The sequence below is a fragment of the Myripristis murdjan genome, chromosome 5 (assembly GCF_902150065.1).
Source record: "Myripristis murdjan chromosome 5, fMyrMur1.1, whole genome shotgun sequence".
NCBI classification, from domain to species: domain Eukaryota; kingdom Metazoa; phylum Chordata; class Actinopteri; order Holocentriformes; family Holocentridae; genus Myripristis; species Myripristis murdjan.
The window spans coordinates 26,215,647-26,238,990 of record NC_043984.1 but is presented as its reverse complement, the minus strand read 5'-3'; the positions used below and the strand labels follow the sequence as shown (position 1 = coordinate 26,238,990).

The 23,344-nt window shown below is 42.2% G+C and overlaps 1 protein-coding gene across 1 annotated transcript in view; it reads right to left on the bottom strand.

Annotated features, from left to right (window-relative positions):
- The window catches only part of slc25a26 (solute carrier family 25 member 26), a 56,541-nt gene extending 42,968 nt beyond the window's left edge, over window positions 1–13,573 (bottom strand). Inside the window, exons 1-5 of the mRNA XM_030051364.1 lie at window positions 13,393–13,573; window positions 12,656–12,812; window positions 10,059–10,177; window positions 2,354–2,458; window positions 2,106–2,153 (exon numbers count right to left, since the gene is read on the bottom strand). Coding sequence (XP_029907224.1) covers window positions 2,106–2,153; window positions 2,354–2,458; window positions 10,059–10,177; window positions 12,656–12,812; window positions 13,393–13,425 — 462 coding nt within the window. The 5' untranslated portion in view covers window positions 13,426–13,573. The remainder of the gene's footprint in view (window positions 1–2,105; window positions 2,154–2,353; window positions 2,459–10,058; window positions 10,178–12,655; window positions 12,813–13,392) is intronic.
- Between the last annotated feature and the right edge of the window lie 9,771 nt (window positions 13,574–23,344).

Here is a 23,344-nt window from a genome sequence, read left to right as displayed (position 1 = left end):
GAGGCAACCAAAGACAGAGTATTGCACATCGCAGAGAACACTATGGTCTGGGCAAATGATTGAGAGGGTACTGAAAGGAAATCCTATTAACGACGTATTCTTCTAACTAACTGTTATAACTTAAACACAACAGTAAATAACCCACAACTAACTCTTTTTGACAGGGACAAACACAATGGCACACAGCAATTTGAGGCACACAAACAATTTTTAACATGAATAATTGTATATTTGCAGTATCATGACACTAGCCAGCTACCGTTACAGTCTGTGGATACCTGGGAGAGGCTCCGTCGCCACGGTACATTTAAGAGAGGAAAAGAGAGATGAAGAGAAGAACAGAAGACAGAAGAACCTGTGCCGTACAGAGTAACCGTGTCTGCTGTTTAGAAGCTTTACTTTGGTTTTAAAAAGTACAATATACGCCAAAAGACTATACATTGTAAAGTTTGCTGAGTCACTGTTGTTGCCGGCGGTGGTAAGCATAACACACAGCACTTACTCCAAGCACCAAGAGTGTAAGAGATTGCACTTGTTGGAGTTGTGCCAGTCAAACATTGAAACCAGAGGGTCAGACATCACTTGAAGAGGCGTTTTCTCGAGGCACTGTGTGTAACAGGCAAAGCAAATGATGGAGCGACATTATGAATGCCATAACAATCCACCTATTCAAGGACGTGGTCGAGAAAGACGGGTTCAAATGAATGATTAAAACACTAGATTCCAGCTATGTCTTACTGGGGCAAAAGTACTTCTATTAAAAATACTGCTACCCCAGCATTTTACCAATAACACTGAAGCAAGCTGGAAGCAGAGTTAGTGCAGTCACCCACTTTCTACAACAGCAGACTTGTGGTCTAGCCACACAATGAAGCCATACTTCAGCATAACAGTACATTTCATTAGTGATGAATGGGCGTTGTGCAACCACTGCTTGCAGATGTCTTATTTCCCGGACAACCACACCGGAGCAGTAACTGCACAAGGCTTGAGAGAGGTGCTCGACTCCTGGGGACTGGGAGAGGAGAGGCAGGTGGTCCCAGCTACTGGCAGTGGTACCAACATCATGAAGGCAGCCCGGCTGAGTGATTGAGACTCCTTCACCTTGCCATAGGTAAATATGAATATTTCTGTATATTAAACAAATTGGATTTGTGAAAAAATTATATTATTAACAGCCTAAAGGTATAGTTAATGTTTAAAATTTTGGATGTTAATGTTTAAAAAATGGATGGTGTTTTTATTAACATTTGAATGAGCTGGCTATAATATTTGCCAAACCAACAAAAGTACTGAACATTGTGTTGCATGAATCATTCTGATTCCTTCATATCTTGTATCATTTTGTGTGGCCAAGCAAACCCCATAGTAATCAAAGCCTTCAGAACATACATAATGAGATTTTTTTTTGCTTGGTTGTTTATTATGTACTCCTGACAGTAGAATATGCCACTAAAACAAACAACCGTACATAAAAGCCCAGGCCCCAAAATAAATAAAATAAAATACTGTGATATGCCATGAAACCGCCAGAATCGTAAAAAAATATATTGTGATATGACTTTTTTGCCATACTGCCCAATTCTAAAGAGGAAGCAGCCCAATGCTCATTTAGCCTTGTTTTGTTCTACATTTATGACGCCACTAATTGCATTAATTAATCAGATGCAGCTCCAATAGGAGGGAGCTGGTCTTGAGCTGGCACAAGTAATTGAATGAGATGAAAGTGAGGGGGAAAAAAATTAACATCAATATTTCCAACCTGAACAAAGCCCCAGAGAAATTAAAATACCTTCAATCAAAGTAGTGGAAAGCCTCAGTATTCCTCTAGCCAATCAAAAGAATGCATAGCCTTCAAGGAGTCAAGTAATTGTCCTCAATCTCAGCTCATGAAATTGATTTCTACAGCATGCATGTGCTTCTAAACTCTTCAAACTTTATCAGAAGCCAAGATATGAAGACAGGCGTGCCAAGGGTGTGAAAGGTTTTTAGCAGGTGTTACACACACTGTGTTGATTTGTTTGGGATCGTTCTCGACAGAGAGAAATAAACGGAGTGAGAAAAAGAGTGAGAAAAAGGGGAAAAAATGTCCGAATGAATCCTACCTCTCTGAGAACTGTACTCCTGTATCCTCTGTACAAGCCTCTGACACCCTGCTCAAAGAAAAGAGAATAATTGTAGATTGTGTGTGTACTGTAGCATACGTGGATCATGAGTAGGTGTATGTTAGCATTCTGAATATTTAACCCCAGGACACAACACATTAAAGTATTATGAAAACGTTTTTTTGTTTTAATCATCCTGTGACAGCATTAAATGGAACTACAAAAAATGACTTTTGACTGTAGTTTACCTCTTCTCTGAGAGTTGCCAGCAGCATCTGGTAGGTGGTGCTGGAGGGGGAAGCCTGGGTTCTCTGCTTCACCACCTCTGTGGGCACCCGGATCAGGCACGCCACCTGCAGGATGGAGAGAAAACCGCCTTTAACATGCCTTGTAAAACAGTCTGTGCTACAAGACTCTTCACCCCACCTCATATAACAAACAACTCATCTAGTTAGTGATTTCACCCCCCCATACATATAAAAACATACGTACAAAAGCACAAAACGCATATATACCTGCGTTTTACAGACACCAACATACAAAGACACGCACATGAGGGCCTTGAAAATGACATAAACTGAGCACATACCTCAAATTTTCATAAACACGGCGTATTTCAGTGCAGAAATATCCTGGAAATAATGTTTGAACACTGAGGGCAGCTAAAAGGTACAGCGGAGTTTTGTTGTACATAACGCTAGCCAGTGTTTGTTCAGAGAAAGCGGCAGGCGTACATGACATGACACGGCCTGAGGAAAGCAATTACAGCAAGCTAACAGGCTAACAATCGCTGAAGTTTGTGTACCTGTAGGCCAATTAACAAACCAGCATAGTGAGACCATCACGAATCACACACAGCACCTGAGCAACAGCTGAAAAGGTCGCAGTGTCAGCAGGTTGACTGTGCATCTGTGTCCAAAGCATATGCCCTTCCATCAAACACGCTGATAGACTAAGGTATGCAAACCTCTGTAACCCCACTCCCAGCTACAAATTCCTATCCAACCTTCATATGTCAACAAAAATATGGACTGCCAACAGCTATTCAAGATGGACATGAATATTTATGCTCCAAAACTCCCATCACCCTAAAGGCAGGCGAGCAGGCAGGCGGGCAGGCACGGCTGCCCACCTGGCGACTTGATTTCCCATTTATCCAGCATTGGAGCGGAAATACCATCTAACAGCAAGCAATCTTACAGAGCAATTGGTGAGCTGCCCCCCCGCTGCGATTCCCCTCAGTGGTACAGATGCCAGTCTGCCAGTGCCAACCTCGTCACAGCATCACAACGAACGGAGAGGGAAAAAGATAGAGAGAGCGAGATGGAGGCACTGCAATAAAGATGAAATGTACCTCTTTCCTGTTAAGCCCTCTTTCCATGATGATCTAGGATTTGTTTCCAACCAAAGGTGCCAGAGATGGACCCCAGAAGGTACAGAGGTCTTATACCATTCTCTGTGAGGGGGAGTAGGCAACTCTGACAGCTGTTGGAGGACTTGCCTTCGTAAGCTACCCATCGTCTCTGTTGTTGCCTCTGTCAGCCAAATACCAAGGGCATCTCATGCAACCTGAATGAACATGGCCACAAAGATCAGAAGCACACAGGAGGAAGGAAGGAAGGAGAAGTCAAACACTGCTGGAAGTTAAGTTAAATCACAAACTGAAGCCTGTAGAGCAAACGCATGTGCACATGTGTGGGTTGAGTTCACAAAAAGCTCTCCTATGAAAACCCTACAGGCTTTTTGTAATTATGTCTAATTGCTAGTAACATTTTGAGCTTCACTGTAGCAGAAAGCACTCGTTGCCACAGGATGAGTGCTTTAGTGAAATCTTGGCCTCTTTCAATAGACAACAGACAATAAACAGATACTGTATGCCTCATTCTTTAGCCATTGACTGCATTATAGTACCTAAGAACAAAGGACCTCAAATGAGTGTCAGAGAATATGCAATTCTCATTGATATTGCAGGTGAGTACGACCATTCTCTAGCAGTTCCCTAAGCTAACCGTGGTACAACAGTACCACCAAAAGGCCAAAATGGTATCTGCATGCCCTCCTCGTGATAACTAGTCTGGCAGTATCCATTTCAGATATCTCATTTGCTCTCCCTTTGGCCGGGTTACCATTTATGATATGTAGTACATCATGTTTTCCCCAACCCAATTCTCCAAAGGACCAGAATAAGGAGGCTAAATAGAAAGAAAGTGGCTATGACAAGTAATTACTGATGTAATTGGATGGGGGGCCTAGAGTGGAGATGGCTCTCCTCTCCTGTCACTGCAGAGGAGAGGGCAGAATGAGCCAGAGATTATACCAAATAAATTAGGGACATTGTTTATTTGAGAGTAATTTGCACGCCTCGGGGTGGGGAGAATGATAGTGAGAGGACAGAGGATAAAGAGAGCAGCATCCAAGGCGAGTTGAGATCTTTGAAACCTTCGACAAATCGGGAAAATGATGCTGATGAATCAGGTAGCACTAAGCTGGGGGTGGGACCCAAGAAAGTGTGAATTAATAAGGTTTATAAAGGCTTGTCATGGAAATTCTAGAGGCAGCTTGCCATTATGACTTTTAAGCAAGAGAAAGGGAAAAGGAAACAAAAACAGGAGGGCAGATTAAGGTGTCCCTTGGTACAAGTCAGACTTGTTACATTTTGGGGAGTGCTGTGGGTGGGTGGCTGTCAGGATGACAGACGTCTGTCTCTTCACCTCTTTCGTCTTGCCATTCATTCTCATTGCTTTACTCCTTCTATCTAGCTTGTAAACCTATTATAAACTCATTGGCGGTCTTTTAAATTCCCGCTGCCATTCATCTTTATTTACAAGCTATTTGGAGTCGTCAAGCTGCGTTAATTAGGGGGCTGCCTGCCTGTGATTGGAGCCTGTGAGTTTCCCTTGGCCTGTCGCTGTAAATCCAAATGACAGACCGTGTTTTCAGTTTCCAGCACTGGCCGCCAAACAACAAGGTAAGAAGCTGACACTCAATCATGGGCAAAGCGCGGTACGGAATGGGAAATTAACAGAGACTCGCAGCACATTATCGGCACGGCCAGCAAATCAATCCACAGATTGAGTCTTTACCTCCCTCTGTCCTGTCCTCCTATACTACATCGCTCTTTTCCCGCTCATGGCCATCAGGACACAGTGGTCGGTCAATCAAGGCCAGGATTAACATTTGGCACCACAGAGAGACAACAGGTAAGAATAACATACAAGCAAGAACAACAGTTAAGGGCTTTTCTCCTGAAACCCCATAAAGACTCAACTAATTGGATTTTTTTGGCATCTAAAGATATTGGCACTGAGCACCAGGACAGAGAATCTGCAACAATGCACTTGAACAGCAGCTGTGCAACGCATGTGAAGAAGTGCAGGATGGAGCACGGGGAAAAATGTCCAATTTTCTGGACAAGACAACTGAGCAACTGAGCTGTTTTTGTCTGTGTAAACAATAGGCTGGAACAGCACAAACAATAAACAAATTAAATTCCACTGAAGTCTGTCTCAAAGGATCTTTTTTATTATAATAACTCATCACAGGACCTTTACAAATGCTGAGATCCTCTTACATCAAATGTTATACTCTTCCATTATGGCCATACAGACTTCCTATTAAAAGGCAAACCCTATGAAAAAAAAAAATTATGTCAACATCAAAATACCTTGTATGTCAGCAATAAAGTCTACTAAGAAACAACAAAAATGACATGAACATCTAACTCGTTCAAAAGAATTCATTAATTTTTTTTCAAACCACATCACTGCCTCTGAACAGCAGTACAACATGCTGATGCTGTTTGATGTTTATGAGCCATACTAAACGTGGCAAAACCAATTTCCCAAGACTTGCTGGGTTTTGATCCTATGCCCAGTCCTGGAGTCCAATGCCTTGGAGACACCAAGGGAGAGTCACGTAAGAGACGATGAAGGAAAAAGCAAGACAGGGAGGGAAGAAAAAAGGTGAGGAAAAGAATGGAAGAGAAGAGGACACCGAGTGTCTCCCACTTCGAAACAACAGCCAATAAATCACAGGGCGAGGCAGTGCTTGAAGGCGATGCATGGATTATTTCTCTGTGCCAATTTAAGTGGCTGCCAGTTTCTCCCCTAAAAATCCTACTTTTCTCCCCCTCGTTCCCTCTGTCCCCCTATCTTGTCATGTCACACTGTATTTTCCAGTACATCCTCCTACAGACGTGTGGTGGTTGGGGTGGGGTGTTGGGAGGGGGGGTGTTACAGATGCGAGAGAAACCCGCCGCCTAGCCTTGACAAATGAGCTTTCAGGGTAGACGTCGGGCGAATGGGAATGAAGATAAATCTGATCTAATGGCTGGATAACAGCCTGCTCAAGCCTGACAGACACCATCAGCTTATACATTCTTTATGGGGGCGTCCCACAGCCGCAGTCACACAAACACCAGGACGACGCATGCGGAGGCATTCTCTCATCAGCTTGTCCATCTCCAGTTGCTTCTCTCTGCAACTTCTGAATGTCTCCATCTTTGTCCTCAGTTCCTCCTGAGCACTTTGCCAAACAGCAATTGACTCAGAGGTTAAGCCAGGTGTAGAAAAATGGCCTCATCGAGGTCTTACTATACAAATTACATCGGCTCCAAATGACATTTTAACAACACCATACAGCGTATTGTATTTTTCTGTTTTATGTCTTTCTGCCCCTGTGATCCCTCAATTTAACCTCACTATTGATGTTTAAGATAAAAAAAAAATAATAATTTGCTGAAAATCCTCTATACAATTACCATCAGCTGTGGTGATTCTAAAAAGCAGGGCTGGGTGATATTGTGATATGAGACTAGATATCATCTAGAATTTTGAATATCATAATACCATGATATATCATAAGTGTTGTTTTAAACACTTAATAACAGTAAAGGGACACAATTTTCTGAACTTTTCTGTTTACTGTTCTGTTATTTATTATTTTAGCTGTTTGGTCATCATATTCACATTACTAAGGACTCTTTATCAAATATCTGTTGTGTGTAAATATCTGATGAAAGCAACAATAGTCATCCCGACACTATCATTACATTATCAATATCGATGGATTCTGTCAAAGATACCATGATATTTGTTTTTTGCCCATATTGCCAAACCCTAGTCACAACTATTTTGCATACTTCCTATAAAGGTGATGGAGCTTGCTGTTGTATGTGCTCAAAAATTATGCCGATCTGCTCTGATGATCATGTTTTGGACTGAACATTTTGTAATTGCATGGATGTAAGTGGGCAGACGTGCTCTTTTTTATTTTATTTTCAAGAATTTCTGGTCTCATACCTTGCAAAGAGCTACATCTCCCTTTGGTATGAATATAATAGACTTTGACTAAAGTCCATGTCCTGTATGTTAGTGCCAAGCCGAGTGTGTCCTCTGTCCAGGGAGTCTTGGGGAGGGGATTAAAAGATATAAGCCTCATACAACTTGTATTGAGAAGGATGCGGAGTGGCCACAGTTGGTAAAACACAACAAAATGGACTCATGGGGAAAATAACAGTGTGTGTGTGTGTGTATGTGTATGAGTGTGTGTGTGTGTGCGTGAGTCTGTGTGTGCATGTAGGGAGGAGGGTGACTTGTTTCTCCACTTCTGAAAGTTGCTGTGTGTCAAAGCGTACCTGGAGCCAGGTGCTCCCAGCAAGAGAGAGACAGGGGGAGAGCGAGCAACAGAGAAAGAAAATGGAAACAAGTGACCCTGTCTTACACTGCCAGACTACAACAAAGACTGTAGAATAGAAAATGAAACACAATGCTAATGAAAATCTGGAGTTTTCATTTGTGTTGACGGAAATCTGATTTGTATTCACACGTTGCAGGTAGGGACTGAGGAAGGACCTGAGGTAGGAAATAGGAAAAGAAGACCAGTGTGTGTTTGTGTGTATAGTGTATATGTGTATGTGTACCTGTACTTGCTTTCTACTGTATTATTTCATGAGTGTGAAACCATCATAATTCCTGAACTACACAGACTAAATGCCAGCGAATAAGAGAACCGTACCTACTCTCTATTTAAATTCTACTGAAACAGGAAGTCAGCCTCCTCAGTCACAGAGCAGATGATACAGAGCCAGCTAGTGAGGCATATATTTCTTTAGAGGCTATAGGCTTAAACCTGGAGGATACACAGGATTGGCTTCTGAATTTGCTGGTAATGATGCCTGTTCTGGTCAAATAGCTTACAGCTTTAGTTTGAACCAACTCCCATACATCTCCCCACTCTCCCCACAACCTGTAGGCCCATGGAGAAAGCATTTTGGGAAAAAAAATTCAGATTATTACATCAATCATTGCATCAATGCACTGATTATAAAGTTTGCCAAGTCAACTGAATTGATCTGCAACATTTCATTACTGCATATGTTTATTAATTGATACTGATATTGAAATTTTGGGAAGAGAAAGGTCATTCGACTTGATAAATGATGTTGGCACCAAATCGTTTAACTTGCATCGCGGTTTACAAACTCAAACTGAATTGTTACGAAAAAACAAAAAAAAAAATCATTCTTGAATCAAAATGCCAACAAGTGAACCATGACCCACAAGACACAATAGAGAAAATGTCCCTCTTTGTGTGTGTCTTTGTGAAATTGGTTCTAATTTAAAACAATTACCAGGGAAAATGTTGAAACAGAGTCATATGTGGGAGCTGTTGCATCATCGTGTGGATGTTTAGGCCTTGCATCCAACTCAGGGCAGTCCTGGGGTAGGCCTTTCATGGCTAAGCCTGAAGATTACTTGCTTTGAACAAGACGCAACCGCTAGCCAGAATGCAGTGGGATACCGCCCCTGCTCTGCTCAGCTCCACTCTGAGGATTTCTGCCTTTGATGTGCTCAAATCCCTGTCAGCGGGAAAGGGGTTAAAGGTAGCCTCGACCTCAGCCTCACCTCTCACACTCATCTAGAATACGCTACAGATGAAAAGTTGAAAAAGTCACACATTGTGATGGATATGCCCCATTTTGCAGTAACTAATACACTCATTGGGACAATTGGAGTGCAAGACACAGAGTGAGGAGGGATTACAAGACTAAATACAGGCCTTATTCAGTTTGTTCCAACATGAAATGTGGCACTCTTGTTCTCAACAGTCACAGAACCCAAGACGCAGAATACTCAAAAACAGTGAACACCCACCCACGTGGAAAAATCCCATTTCATAAACATGCAAAACTCGGGGAAATTACAGCCATCCAAAAGCCATGAATACTGAAAACCTAGTATTTTGCAGCAAGCCAAGGCGGTTTAGCAGGGGGCATCCCTCTTACCATCACCCCAATCCCTCTCCCCCCTTTTCATGCCAATGTGAATACCCACAGCCCCCATAGGAGCTTGGATTCTGTGGTTCACTGCGAGTGATTGGGAGAGGACAGGCTGAGGAAATTGCGCTGCTCCTCATCAGTTTCAGGCCCAAATTCCCCTGACAAAATTGGCAGAGCCTGGGGGCCTGAGCTGGGAAAGCAGATAAGTCAATAGGCAGTAATGAGATCTTATTTACTCAGCTGGTGGGGGAAATGCTGGGACAGTGCTGAGAAAGGCTCCTAAACTCACCCAGCTGGACCCCGGGGCCCAAAGCCAAAACCACATTCTGAAGCCACCACCGCCACCACCCCACACACCCCTCTGCCGTTCCCCTTGGCATATTTGTCTGTGAAATTCGCAGGGCAATCGTATTAAGAGCCGCGCTGGTGGTGCTCACTGTGGAACTTAGAATGGCAGGGAATGAGAACAAGAACATGAGCAAAGAGGGAAATAGCAATGAGTGCATACGACTAAAAGGCTGTTGGCTTTCTAAGAATAAAGCGTCTAAGAATGATTAAGGGATTACAGAGAAACTTGTCTTCACTTGAGGCTCTATTGGCAGAGTGAAAAAAAAAAAAAAAAAAGAGTACAAATCCACAGGACAGTGGGGACAGGAAGAAGACATGGGACTTACTATTTCTCCCAGGGAGGCAGCCAACATGTGAGTGACAGGTGCTACGTGTGGTGCTGCCAGCGGTCCTCCAGCGCCGAGCAGGGACTTCGTACACTCATAGGTGACAAAGAAAGCAGCAGCTGAAACCGAGCAGAACCACAGCTGTTTAAGGACCATTAGTCAACCTGTATGTAGCAATTAATATCCCTCACTACCACTGACAGGGGAAAAGCAGAGGGGTGTGTGTGTGTGTGTGTGTGTGTGTGTGTGTGTGTGTGCGCAATAGATGTAGAAATTAAGACAATGATGTGTGTCCCAGACAAAAAGAGTTCAGTCCTAACTCCAACTAGTAACACAGAGTCATGCGTCAGGAGGTGTTGAATTCATTAGCAAACTGCAGCAGAGAACATTTGACTGTGACATTCAAGCTCACTCTCTCTTGATCTCCAATATGTTCATTAACATATAAATGTGAGAGAAGCCAAGAGCTCGGGCCTAGGGGGGGTAACATACTGGCTGATGCAAGTATCAACATTGACTGCACGGTGTATTGATTATAAACCAGACACAAATGAACAGACTGAAGGGTAAGTCTTTTGAGCGATCCTGTCGTACAGACAGCAGTCTTGACACAAGATCTTTGTTTAACCTTTAACCTTTAAAAGACAGTCTTATTTACCCAGAACAGCAGTCATTTATTCAGATTCCACCTTGGTAGTGTCCTTTTAAAACAAATACCCCCATAAAGTCTACCTTTAATTGAAAATCTCTATTAATCTGCATTATATTCAGGTAAATGTGCCTCTGTATAAATAAACATGACCAAATTACCCCTCCATGGCTAGAAAATAAAGAACCAAGACTCTCTTAGTGATGGCATCAAGAAACAAACCCTATGAAAAATGAATGTCAGTGTGTGAGGTAATTTCACTGTGAGTGGCTCAGTTTGAAGTCTGTATCTCATAGCATGAAACAATTCAGTGTAATAAAGCTAATACGGTTGTAACCCGCAAAGCTGATCCATGCACCAAACAATCATATTGCAATAAACCCACAAATTCCAAAATCAAATGTCAGTCCCTAATTCATGATTAATGTATTGTAACTGCCCGCACTACAATGACACTAAGAAAAAACCTTTAGGATGTTCAAGCTAAACTCTTTCCACCCAACCCAAGCCTACTTGAGGGTGGATTTGAGAACCACATAGCTCCAAATTTTGTCTCTTAATGACACAAACAAACAAACAAAAAAAGAGTCTCGGTTCTCTGGTTCTAGCTTTGGGGAACAATTGTCCTTACTCACAACTAATGGTGTGCATCTCAACACACTGAAGCTAGGATTTATACTTTCTGATGCTGTGAGTCTGTGAGTGTAATAAAAAATTTTGTCACTACCTGCCTGTCTGTGTGCTTCCTAGATTTTGTGACCCCACACAGACTGTCTGCATTTACAAGTGCATGGACATCAACATTCAGACACAAACTATAAACATGTCTTTCATGCGCATCCCTGTCCACTTGTCTGTGTCCAGTAACCACATCCACATGTACATAGACAGTTTTACAGGACCTTGAGACTGATTCGATACACATCTCAATACACATTCAACGAGATGATGCATCTTAATCCATCTTAAGTAGCCAGTGATTCGGTGCAATACGATTCAGCCTTGTCACGATGATATGATGCAGTGCAAACAATACAATACTTTAAATACTTCATAATGCATTTTTTTGCAGGGGGATATCATGATCATACTGTTTCATATGAAGAGTGCGGTGGCTTTGGTAATAGAGTTTGACCATGCACGGGAAATAGGGTGTGGTGCAACATTTTAATGCTACTTTTTCCTGCGCTTGAGGATGCAGGTGGTGTCGCTCCGACACCCAAAGTGACTTTATGATGTCTCTGGATGTGGATTAGCAGATTGGTTGTGCTACTTGTGTGTTGTGTCACTGTTTTGGCAGGGTTCAAATTATGTGGGAGCAAGTTGAGGCTGAGCTCCCAGAAACAGTGGCTTGAGCTCCCGCGCAAGCATTAAAATCATACATCTCTGGGGGTCACATCACCGAAAATCATTACTTAATCACTAATAATGCATTTTTTTAATGTAATGAGTATTATTTACATTAATTAGATAAATAGGCTAAAAGAAATTTGTTTTCCAAAAGACCTGAATGCATCATATTCTGTCGTGAAGACTGGACAGTATGGCTGCACTTCACCACCACACCACCAGGGTGCGTAGCGGAATTGGAAGAAGAAGCCACTACATGTTTCAGCTAACATTATCTGTATAATATATTAAATAGATAGTAGTATATTGTACATATCATACTGCCGAAAAGGCCGCTGCTACCGTCTGGGTCTGCATGCCTGGATAGTTTCGGTTTTTCGCAAATAAACAAAAAATATCTTTTCTATTTCTATCTTTTCTTTTCTTATCTATATCTTCTGCTAGCTTGACAACTAACACTAGCTAGCACTATGCCGCTCCGTGACATTCATTGTGAAGACAATGTCAGCTGGTCTATGTCAGGTGTTGGCTACAATAGCGTTTGAACTTTTTATATATCATTAGGTAAGGGAATAACATGGTGTAAACAGCGCTTTACCATTGGGAAAGGAGCCGACGGCAGCGGACGGGACCCCGGCGTAGATGCCCCTGAAGCCCCCCGCCTTGTTGAAGCCCTGCTGGCTCTGCAGTCTGGTCTTAATGGTGTCCAGCGGGAAGAGGGTCAGATCCACGCACATCCCCGCACAGCCTCCCGCCTGGGACGTGACAAGGACGTGACGTTTACTGTACAGGTACACACTGCGATCACACACCAGCGGCATTCATTCTCTAACCCGACTGAAATAAAATCACCAAGGAGGAAGTCGTGCCAAATTACATGCTCTTTGTACATCTATTGCCGTGTGACAATCATACTGGAATAAAGTGACATTAACAAAGTCCTGACTTCCAGCATGCAAATGGATATTTTGACCAATCCCCCAACTTCATGATGTCAGAGTATTTATTTATTATTCATTATTCATTTATTTTTCCATGCTGACTGTTCAAGCTTGGTTTTGTGTGTGCTCAGATTCAAAGTGAGTATGCTGTATTCACATAATGGTTTATTAGTTTATTGTTCTTTGAGGATCAGCTGTTTGCATGGGGACTGAAAAAATGTAGCAAACATTAACATATTCGTTATTTTAAATATAGAACTAATTGTAAGGGTGCCCTTAAATGCATGTAACAATTTAAGGTGATGGCCACAAGTAGTTAAAAGCAGGGGTGGGCTGGCTGGTTGGTTGACAAGATTAAGAGGATTACATTATCTACAGAAAAACGTCACTTTACCACAAGGGACGCGACGAACTCCCTTCTTTCCATGTTCCGCTTTCAAAGTCTTATCCTGTCAGCTTCTCGTCAGCCGTGTCGATCATGAATTGCCGGTGTGCTTCATGTTTGACACTCCTCTGAAATCAAAACATGCTTATCAAGGACGCTGCCATCTTGGCAGAATGACTTCCGCGTGACGTCGTGACGCGTGTTGATCACGTGAACATGAACGCCCCCTCTCGCTCTCGCTTTCTCTCTCTCTTCAATTTGTAACTATGCCTTCATTTTTTTTTCTATAATAAAACCGACTGAGCTTTGTCGGTTTACAAGCAGGCTAATATGTAAGCGCAGGTACTGGCAAAAAAAACAAATAAAAAATAGAAGATTAAAATACAGCCGCAAATGAATACTCTGTTTAGAGAAAGCTGGACTCACCAACAATATTTGAAACTGCTGCCAACAGATCTGTCATCATTTCCATTTCTATCACCCACTCTAATCAGAAGAAAACCATAATTCACAAATGCATCACATTTATATGTTAAGCTATTTGTGTTTGTGTCTGTGGTGTGGTGTATTTTAGCCATGCCCAGAGTCATATTGTCCAGAGTCATACTGATTTCCTGCAAACATTGTAAAATTCATATGTCTTGGCAGGGTTGAAAGTAGATTTAGACGTGACATATGATATACACGGAGAGGCGATTACTTGTGTTGATAATCATCATAAACTGTTAATATGATGCTTAACAAAGCTAAAACCAGCAACTTTGCTGTATTGATATGTGCAGCTAGACATCTTTTAAAAATGCAGGTATATATTTGTAAATTTGGAGATGACAGAGACACTTGATTTGATTGTTTATATTCATGTTCGTGTCATGAAAATAAAGGAGTACTGATTGGTTAAAAGTTAGCTTCCATGTCATCTGTCTCATCAGCCTTTGGTGGATTGCAGGGGTCATGTGACTGGTTAACCTGTGGCAGGTCCACTTCCACTGGCTTACAGGTGTTGACTGGTGATTCAGCTGGTGACTGGTGAGCTGTTGCAGGCTGCTTAGACATGCAACACATTATTTGGTCCACTGGTTGTGACTGATGCTGGTTGGTCACTGGGCTTGATGGGACACCATGGGAAACATGACAGTGTGTGTCCAGTGTTCTGGCTGGTGGACTGGTCAGATCCATGCTGGACACATTTGTGCAGTTTAAAGTTGGCTGCAGTTGTATTGAGGTAGTAGTAATTATGCTTCATGCACAGTTTGGTGCAGAATAACAAACATTTCACCATCTGGAATATCACCATGGCAACATTCATTTATGAAAATACTATGTTTTCATTCTCACTTGAGTTGTGTGTGTGTGTGTATGTGTCTTACCTATGAATTTTGTGAAATTTTGTGTATTTTGTGTGCTAGGGTCTATATTGACAAGATTACAAGATTACAGAGTGATGTGATATAAAAATAACACGAATAAGTAAAAGTAGAATGTCAAGAAATGAGCTTCACACACACACACTCTCCGTGTCTTTATAGAGTTGTAGGGCCTTGTATTCGTGTGGCTCACCTCCCCCTTGTGATGGTGTGAGTGAGTGTGCTCAGGTGAGTGTGTTCTTTTCCTGTGACACACCGACTAGGTTATTTATGGGTTTCTGTCAGCCAGGCAGCGCCTCCTATTAGGGGAGAGCAGGGGAAGGGCCACCACCTCTTTATTCAGCCCGGACCCAATGATGTCTGGGCTGAGTGCGCCCAGTTTGAAGCCCGTTGCCCAACATCCATCTTGTTGAAGCGTGTCTCAGAGGGATCCCATTGGCCGCGAGCCCCAGCTGGGTCTGTGTTGGGCTGCTGTCTCTACTCCTGATCTGTATTAGACCTGAGGACAGCAACAGCTCCACTTACACCCTGGTATCGCCCCTCTATTGTCCTGATGCTGCTCTTCATGAGATAAGTGGAGCATATAAACACTTCTTTCTTTGCAAGAACACAGAATTATTTGTTGCTTAGGTCAAATGTTTTTAATCGTATTAGATCCTCCTATGAATTGAATAAAATTATTACCGGATTTATTTATTGTTATTTATTTAACAAGTATCTGTGATGAAATGAGTACATAAGTGATCATGTCCTAGAGCTGGTAGTTTTACATTACAGCCATCCCTGAGGAGGACCTGAGTTTATGTACCCCAGCTCAGTCAATATGGTGCATTAATTCTATGCCAAGGCTGCTATTGATTTTTGTGGCTGTGCTGTTGAGAAGTTCGCAGTGTCCAGAGTCCTGCCTGTTTTATCATGTAAAGCCATCTGTCTCCCTGTCAGAACCCGTCCTTGGCCATAGGGACCTATGTCAGTCATGTACTCCAAATCTGTATATTCGTATTGTCTCAATGGACTGTTACTTCAACCTAAGTTGGAAAAAAATGATGATTTGGATCACTTTGGATAATATTTTTCATTAGTTGGGCACAAGTGTGTCACTTCCACATCAGAGAGCTTTTCCACAAAGAATAGCTCCACACACCGAAAAAGCCCCTGGGTTGCCTGATTTCAGCAGCAAGCTGCGGTTCCCTTTTGGCTGGCCAGTCACCCATTTATTTAATGTTCTGAAAAGAAAGAGGCAGGAATGAAATACAAAAAATAAACAGATTTATTCCACAAACTGCCAAGTTCCAAAACAAAAAGTCCACACTGAGTCCAATAATAAGTCACCTTTTAACTTTAAAACCATAATGGGCTCAGCAGAAAAAAAAAACAAAAAAAAAACAAGCAAACAAAAAAAACGACCTAACACTGCATAACCTGCTTCATAGATTATGTTGTGTCTACCGGCCGACATGTGAATAGTTAGATGATAATCTTCCAATCAGCAGGACAGACTAGTGGAGCACACACACAGTATGAGCTTACAGACATAATCACTGCCAAATAATAGAACTGAGCATCTTAAACTTAGTAATAACCTTATTCTTAACTAATTGTTAATTACTGCTATTAAAAATTGAAATTATAATATACATAAGAGTATACAGGAAAAAAAACTGTTACTACAAAGATACATTATCCCAACAAGACTGAATATGCACATTATGCAAGATGGCTTCAATAGCAGTCATGGATATTATTTATGAGTTCACCTTTTCAACAATTTATTAGCTGCTGATCAGCTTCACCTAGGCTACATCTGCCTTCTTCAAGTGAAACTTGTCATCATAGCAGTGTGTGTGTATGTGTGTGAGTGTGTGTGGGTGTGTTGAACTATGACTTAAACCCGGTGAGCCACACATGCCTGGTGTGCAGATTTTAGGTGGAAGATAACAAAAAACAAACAAACAAAAAAAAAAAATTGAGCAGTCCTGAAAGTGGTCTTCACCAACATGGGCCGTAACTAATTAACAAAATTATTAGATTTAATAAATGAATTTATCCATAGAAATGAACAGGAAAGGTGGCTGGATGAGAGCGTTCAGTTACCCCCGTGTAAGGTCAATGAAAAGCACCCAGAGTCTGAGTAGATTTGCAAGGAGCACCATTGATCTTGACCCGCTCAGAGCATGATCTCAGAGATAAAACGGAGGAGACGAGAGGGGAACTTACTCACTGTCAGCGAAGGGCAAGTCTAGCCTGCAGGCTGTCTTTGAAAAACTGAAGGGCGAAGCATGGAGGATTAAGCCATGAGGGGAGGGGGAGAAATGCAAGCAGCAATAAGGTTTATTGTAATAACACAAAGCTGACGTCTGTTGGCCCACGCTTCGCACTCCTTTGGAGGCATTGGTGTCGAGTGACAGCTAGAATGAATTCAAGTCAAAAGGCTGTGTGACTTGCACAGGTGAGCGAGAGTTCAGAGTTCCACTAAAAGTTTCAGACACTTTTCATCCCCACTTTTGTGTGTGTGTGTGTGTGTGCGTGTGTGTCTGCGTGTATCCGTGGGACAGATTGTTTGCATTTGAATTCTTTGTTTAGAAATGAATTTTCATTACCTCAGGTGTAGAGGCCGAGTTGCTCCTTTAGACACAGTTGTAGACCAATAACAATCGTCTTTTTTTTCTTGCTTTACTGTGGGCAATTTGAGAAAGCACCATCTGTAATGGTCATTATTTGTGAGCTGAAAGGAACACACATCTTGACTCTGGCGCTGACACACAGTGGTATTATTCATGAGACAGGGTGGTCGAGCAGCGCCGTAAACTTGAGCCGGACATTACTCTTGCTCATTAGGCAGCCTAACATTTGCATCATTAGGACACTGCAACAGCAGGGGTAGGAAGAAATACGACTAAGCACCTTTCATATAAGTCTTTGTTTTTATTCACAGGAGGATAGGCTACAAGAGTCGGTGACAGGAAGGGAGAGCAGGAGGGAAGGGAGAAGGGGGGGTAGAAGTGATGTTCAAAAAGAGGTGTGGGAAAAGGTGACAGGGAAAGGAGGGAGAGAGGTGAGAGATAAAGGGACTAAAGGGGAAGAGGAAGGTTAGAGAGAAAGAGCAGCACAAAAAGAACATTCATTATAAATTCACTGAATCGACAAGCTGTCAGGCTGTAAAACAGTTGCGCTGCCATCCATGTAGCGTGTAAACCTCTGCTACGCCATCAACTTTTACGTCACACCTGAAACTTCTTTCTCCTTTTCTCACCTTTTGTTTGAAAGCACATCACTCTGTCATCTGTTTCTGCTCCACAGTAGCTGCTCTTTGGCCCCTGAGAGCCCTTCCAAGGCCGTGTCATCATCCCATCTTCCCCTTCCCCTTCTCCCCACTGCCCTCCTATCCCTGCTGGGCCACCGGTGAAATATGAGCTGCCTGTAGCATATTGATCCCGTGCCTAGCTCCTGCCTAAATATAGATAGATCACAGATGAGGCAAAGCACCCTTGATGCCTCATCTGCATCAGTGCCAATGGCCGCGCTGGTTACTATTGATTGCCATGATGAATTTCACCACAACACACGCTGATGGATTTTCTGCTCCGGTTGTTGTTGTTGTTTTCTTGGTAAAAGCAGGTGATCTGAGGGGAGAACTGTCACCCAAGCTGAACTGTGATGGCCTTCAATTGTTAAGGAGGTTTGTAGTCGCCCCTGAGTGACGGATGTCCAGCAGGACAGGCCTGCCTGCTGCGGCCACAATAGAAGCATCGCCTGTCATGACTGCTGTCACACAGAAAGCAGAAATCACTGGAGATAATGCACTGATTAATATATGCCATCAATCATACGCTGGCTTTGACAGAACGCTTTAGATACATGAAGGGCACTTGAGTCATAAGTATTGAGGGAGGTGAGACTGTCATTCATTCACTCAGTTTTTGATCTCCTGCTCCGGTCAACAAGCTCACTTCCCTGCTCCTTAATGATAAAAGTATGATTAGGAATAAAAACAAAGTTTATTTGTCCAGGGCAGAAAAGGCAACAAGTAGAGCAACCTGAAATGAATCTGTAATGCACTATTCAATAACCAAGGAGAACAAAAAAGCCGTGAGTGTCAGTAAGTGTGACCTGAGACAAGGACAAGCCAACAGGTTGAAACTTCACCGAGGCGATATGCTGATCGGTGTGAAAGGAGAACAAATGTGCAGCCACGGAGCAACTTGCACAAAATTATTTATCTCAAAGGAGATACGGGATCTATTCATCACAACTAGTGTGGCTGACTTCCTCCCTCTACTGGCATTAACTGACTGGCTTTTCACTACCTTGGCTCCTAGTCACACATGACACTTGCATTTGTCATGGCCTAAGCGCTGAGGAGGAGAAGGTGAGTGCACCCAAACAGTAATACTTCACAAAGTGCTGTAAAATGAATTATGGGAGCTTTGCGAGCAGCATCCTGTACCATCTGATAAATCATTTCGCCAAGTCTCATTTCTATGTAATTCTTGCTATTGCTCCTTTTTACATATTTCTATGGACAACAGCACACTTTTCTATCTAATGGATGAGGTTACACATATAGTAGGTGATGGAGAGGAATACAAGGTTGGCTCTCATGCATGAATGTTAAAAGGTAACAATTCCAGGGACAAGAAGGGACAAAAGCTCTGGCATAGAAATAAAGTTTCTTTTTTATTTCCCTCTATATTTCATTGCATAATATGCCCCCTGCTATTCAGCAACGTGTTTGTGCTGTGCACTGTATGTGTCACATACACGCACACGCACGCACACTCACACACACACACACACACACACACACACACACACACAACACTAACTCCAACCATGTCAGGCTCTCTCTACAGCTGCAGTGACAGATATCCCTGCCAAACCTGACTGCTCTCTCGTGGCTGACGGCTCAGCTCTGTTTTAACTTCTGTCTCATGCATGACTCTGCTTCTTTTTAGTCTCGTTCTCTCTCTCTCTCTGTCTCTGTGAGACACACTGCAGTTAATATAGGCAGACAGTGTCCCTCTCCCTCTTTTCTGCTCAGCAGGAGTCTTTAATCTATGTTTTGATCTCTCTTTGTCCAAAAGCAGCCCATGATTGTTAGTGATTGTCAGAAGTACAAAATAACTGCATACATTTACTGAAGCACTGTACTTCAGTGCAGTTGTCAGGCATTGTTACTTTACTTGAGTATTTCCAATTTCCAGCTATCCCAGCATGCATATAGTGAGAGGCATGGCAACATCCTGGACAGGTGACCAGTCCATCCTAAAGCCTATTGTACTACATTTCAGAGGAAAATATCATAATATTTACAATTCTACATTCACCTGACAGCCATAGTTGCTTTATAGAATGAGTATTTACATGCAAAGCATAAAATACAATGCATTGTTGGAGTTAATACTATGGAGCAGTTAGAGCTACAAGATTAAAATGATTCCATGCCAAACCATCAATAATTTTATCCTCTGAAAGGAACAGTTATTCAAAATGAGTATTTTTACTTTTCATTCTTAAGTGCATTTTACTGCTCTACACTTTTACTTAGGTAATATTTGAATGTGCTACTTGCTGCATTGATTTGATAGCAGTTACTAGTAATGCCCTGCAGGCTGAACTAATAAACCACCAGTCAGCCTCAGGTTTCTCTTGCTTGTCTCTTCGATTTTTTTTAACCTCCTGGCACTTAATCTCTTAACCACACAGGGCTAAAACTTTTGCTTCTGGTAGCAGTGGGACCTCATATAATCTCTGATACTGCACTTCAGAGTGCAGGACTCAGTAAGTATCCAACAGTGTCATCTGGGGCTGAGAGCTTATAGTTCCTGTGTGACCTGCCAATAGCCCGTGCAGTGCTAAAGGCCTCTGCAGCAAAGGGACCAGATGTGAACAAGTAGATTCCATCTTTGCTGGCTGTTATTCCCCTCAGGCAGCCTCACATGGATCAATAACACCAGTCCCCTGTCTCGGCAAAAATGAGAAGTCTTTGAGTGGCTCTTGTGGCAAAACCCTGTACAGATCTATTCAGCTTGTACAAATCGATTCAGGACATGCGCATCAAATGGTAGTGAGAGACAGGGATAGTGTGTGCGTGTGTGTGTGTGTGTGTGTGTGTGTGTGTGTGTGTGTGTGTGAGCCACAGGGGCATCTCTATCAACGACTCTGTAGGTCAATGAAGATGGAGGAGATGCATTACTGTAAAATATGCACAAACATGCTTGCCAGTCCAATCCTATCTGTTCTGTCTGTGGAGCCTAATAGAAGTATAGATCAGCTCTCAGATGTTACTGAGATATCTGATTCATCCATTCATAAGCTAGTATACTGGCTCCAATATGATATCAGTATGACACACAGACAATTTTAGCCTCAAGAGATCTCGGAAAAAAATTGGGAGCTGTGTCTGAAACTGAATCTGAAACTGAAGCATTATCGTGTTGAAAATTGTTCTGCACACTTCTGGGATGCTTTTGGGGGGGAGAACCATATCCTGAAGTCGGGGCACTCACCTTCAGGTTTTCATCCCAACTCTGATCAGCTTCATATCCTGCTATAGATGATGAACATGTATCTGCAAAATAATGTTACATCAGATTATCTTCCGCTTGCAAATGATGACCTTTTGGATAGCAGAGAGTGAGAGCTGAGGGACATGCTAACCTTTCGATCTGAATAACATCTGGACAGCCTGGGCTACTTTACTGTGGTGTTAGAGTGTCACCTAGTGGTCACTGATGAAATCACAGCAAAGCTAACTTAAACGGTACAGGTCAGTATATGACAAATTGCTAATGCATGATTAGGCGATATGGGGCACAGGTTATTTGCAATTAGAAATTATTTTATGCTCTAAAACACATTGCATCTCAAATCTCAATGAAATATATTGCATGCCCTCCAGCTGAAGGCAAAAATATAGCAATATGGCACCTATATTTCACACATTGAAGTACAGCTTTCATGAGTGTTCATAACCTGGAGCAATTCACCTGGTTCCTGTGTCTAACCTGGTTGATCCACTCTTATAGAGTAAAAACATTGTGTGCCTTCATTAACCCTGCATTTATTATTCATATTCTTCCCATTTATCAGCCGTCAAGCATTATGCATGTGCTCATTCCTCTTCAACAAATGGGAGTGTTCTCATCAAGCCACTGGTAGGTGGAACGCCTTTTGGGGCCCATGTACTTTCTTGTGTGATAATAACCCATTAACGTGCTAATTTCACAATTCATCTTTACAATAATTGCCTCCATCAATATAAACCGAGACAGCTCAGGCCTCATTTGTACAGCACAGTGTTGGAGTTTTTACTGCCCATTATGGTCCGTGTTTCTGTAAAGGGTATTTAGCAACACAACACAACGCGAGTGACTGTTCTTTGAAGTGAGTGAGCGAGCACATAACATTCTGATGTAATGATCAGTTAAGTCCGTTAGGAATAAAAATGATGACAAAGGAGACTGAAACAATCTTTCTATTCAAGCCGGTCTCAATATCGAACGGTAGGCTCCCTGATTGATCATGATCAAGTCCTCTCCTCTTTAATTAAAAGACATGGAGATTAATATCGAAAATCAGCTGACAAAGGCTTTGACTGGCACAGTGGACTGAAGACACACGCTGATATCTTCGGTCCATGAAAGTAAGATAGATGAAGGACAATGCATTTCGAGGAATACTTTAGAAAATGGTCTGTTCAGTCTGGCAGCATTCTACCCTGTGTCCCAATTTATATCATTGTGCTGAACGTATATAACTTGAAGAGCAATCAACTTTCGGCTTTAATTGTTGCTAACAGTGTTGTGTTTTTTTCCACTGAAAGTCAACAAAAGGTGACTGAAAAATCTGAACCTCAATGCCAAGAAATCCTTTAATGTAAATTGTAAATTGTACCCAGCATTCTGGTGTTTACTGACCTTGCCAGTATGCGATCCCTTCATATCAACAGATGCCAAAGGAACAAGAGAGGAAAATCTAATATGGTCAGTCCAGCTTTCTGCTGACTGCTGAGGAGACACACATTTTTTTGCCTTTAAAGTGTCAATTTGTCAATTCCCGTGGGTGGAGGAACAACCATATTCACCACCAGAATATCAGCTGGGCAAATAGGGGGAATATATGGACTGTGTAATGCGTTGCTTTGATGGGTTGTTTTTCTGTATTGCAGGCCCACGTTGTGATTTAAACTGTGGAGACAGGTGTGTGTTTACATAAAAATCTTGTCTTGTTTGGCTTTGAAGACCCCGTGCGTGGAATATTTACCTCAAAGTAACATTTTCAAATTAATTTGACAGCATAGTGTAACGGCTGTTGAAAAATGAGGCGTCCACAGTGTAAATTGGCTAATTCTATTTGTTTATCCTGTTTTTCCAGTTCTGCAATTAGTTGTGAGATGAGCAGGACTGACTTATGGCGTTAATATTGGTCTTCAACCAAAACCAAAAATGAATTCTCTTTGTATTCATATTTTTAACAGCATGTGTTGTGTGAAAATGTATTGTCATTGACATATTGTGTTGCAAAGTACACAGAATGGACAGAAAATATTACTTAGATCTGCTTTGCTGTGCTTTTAAAACAGATTTTCAAAA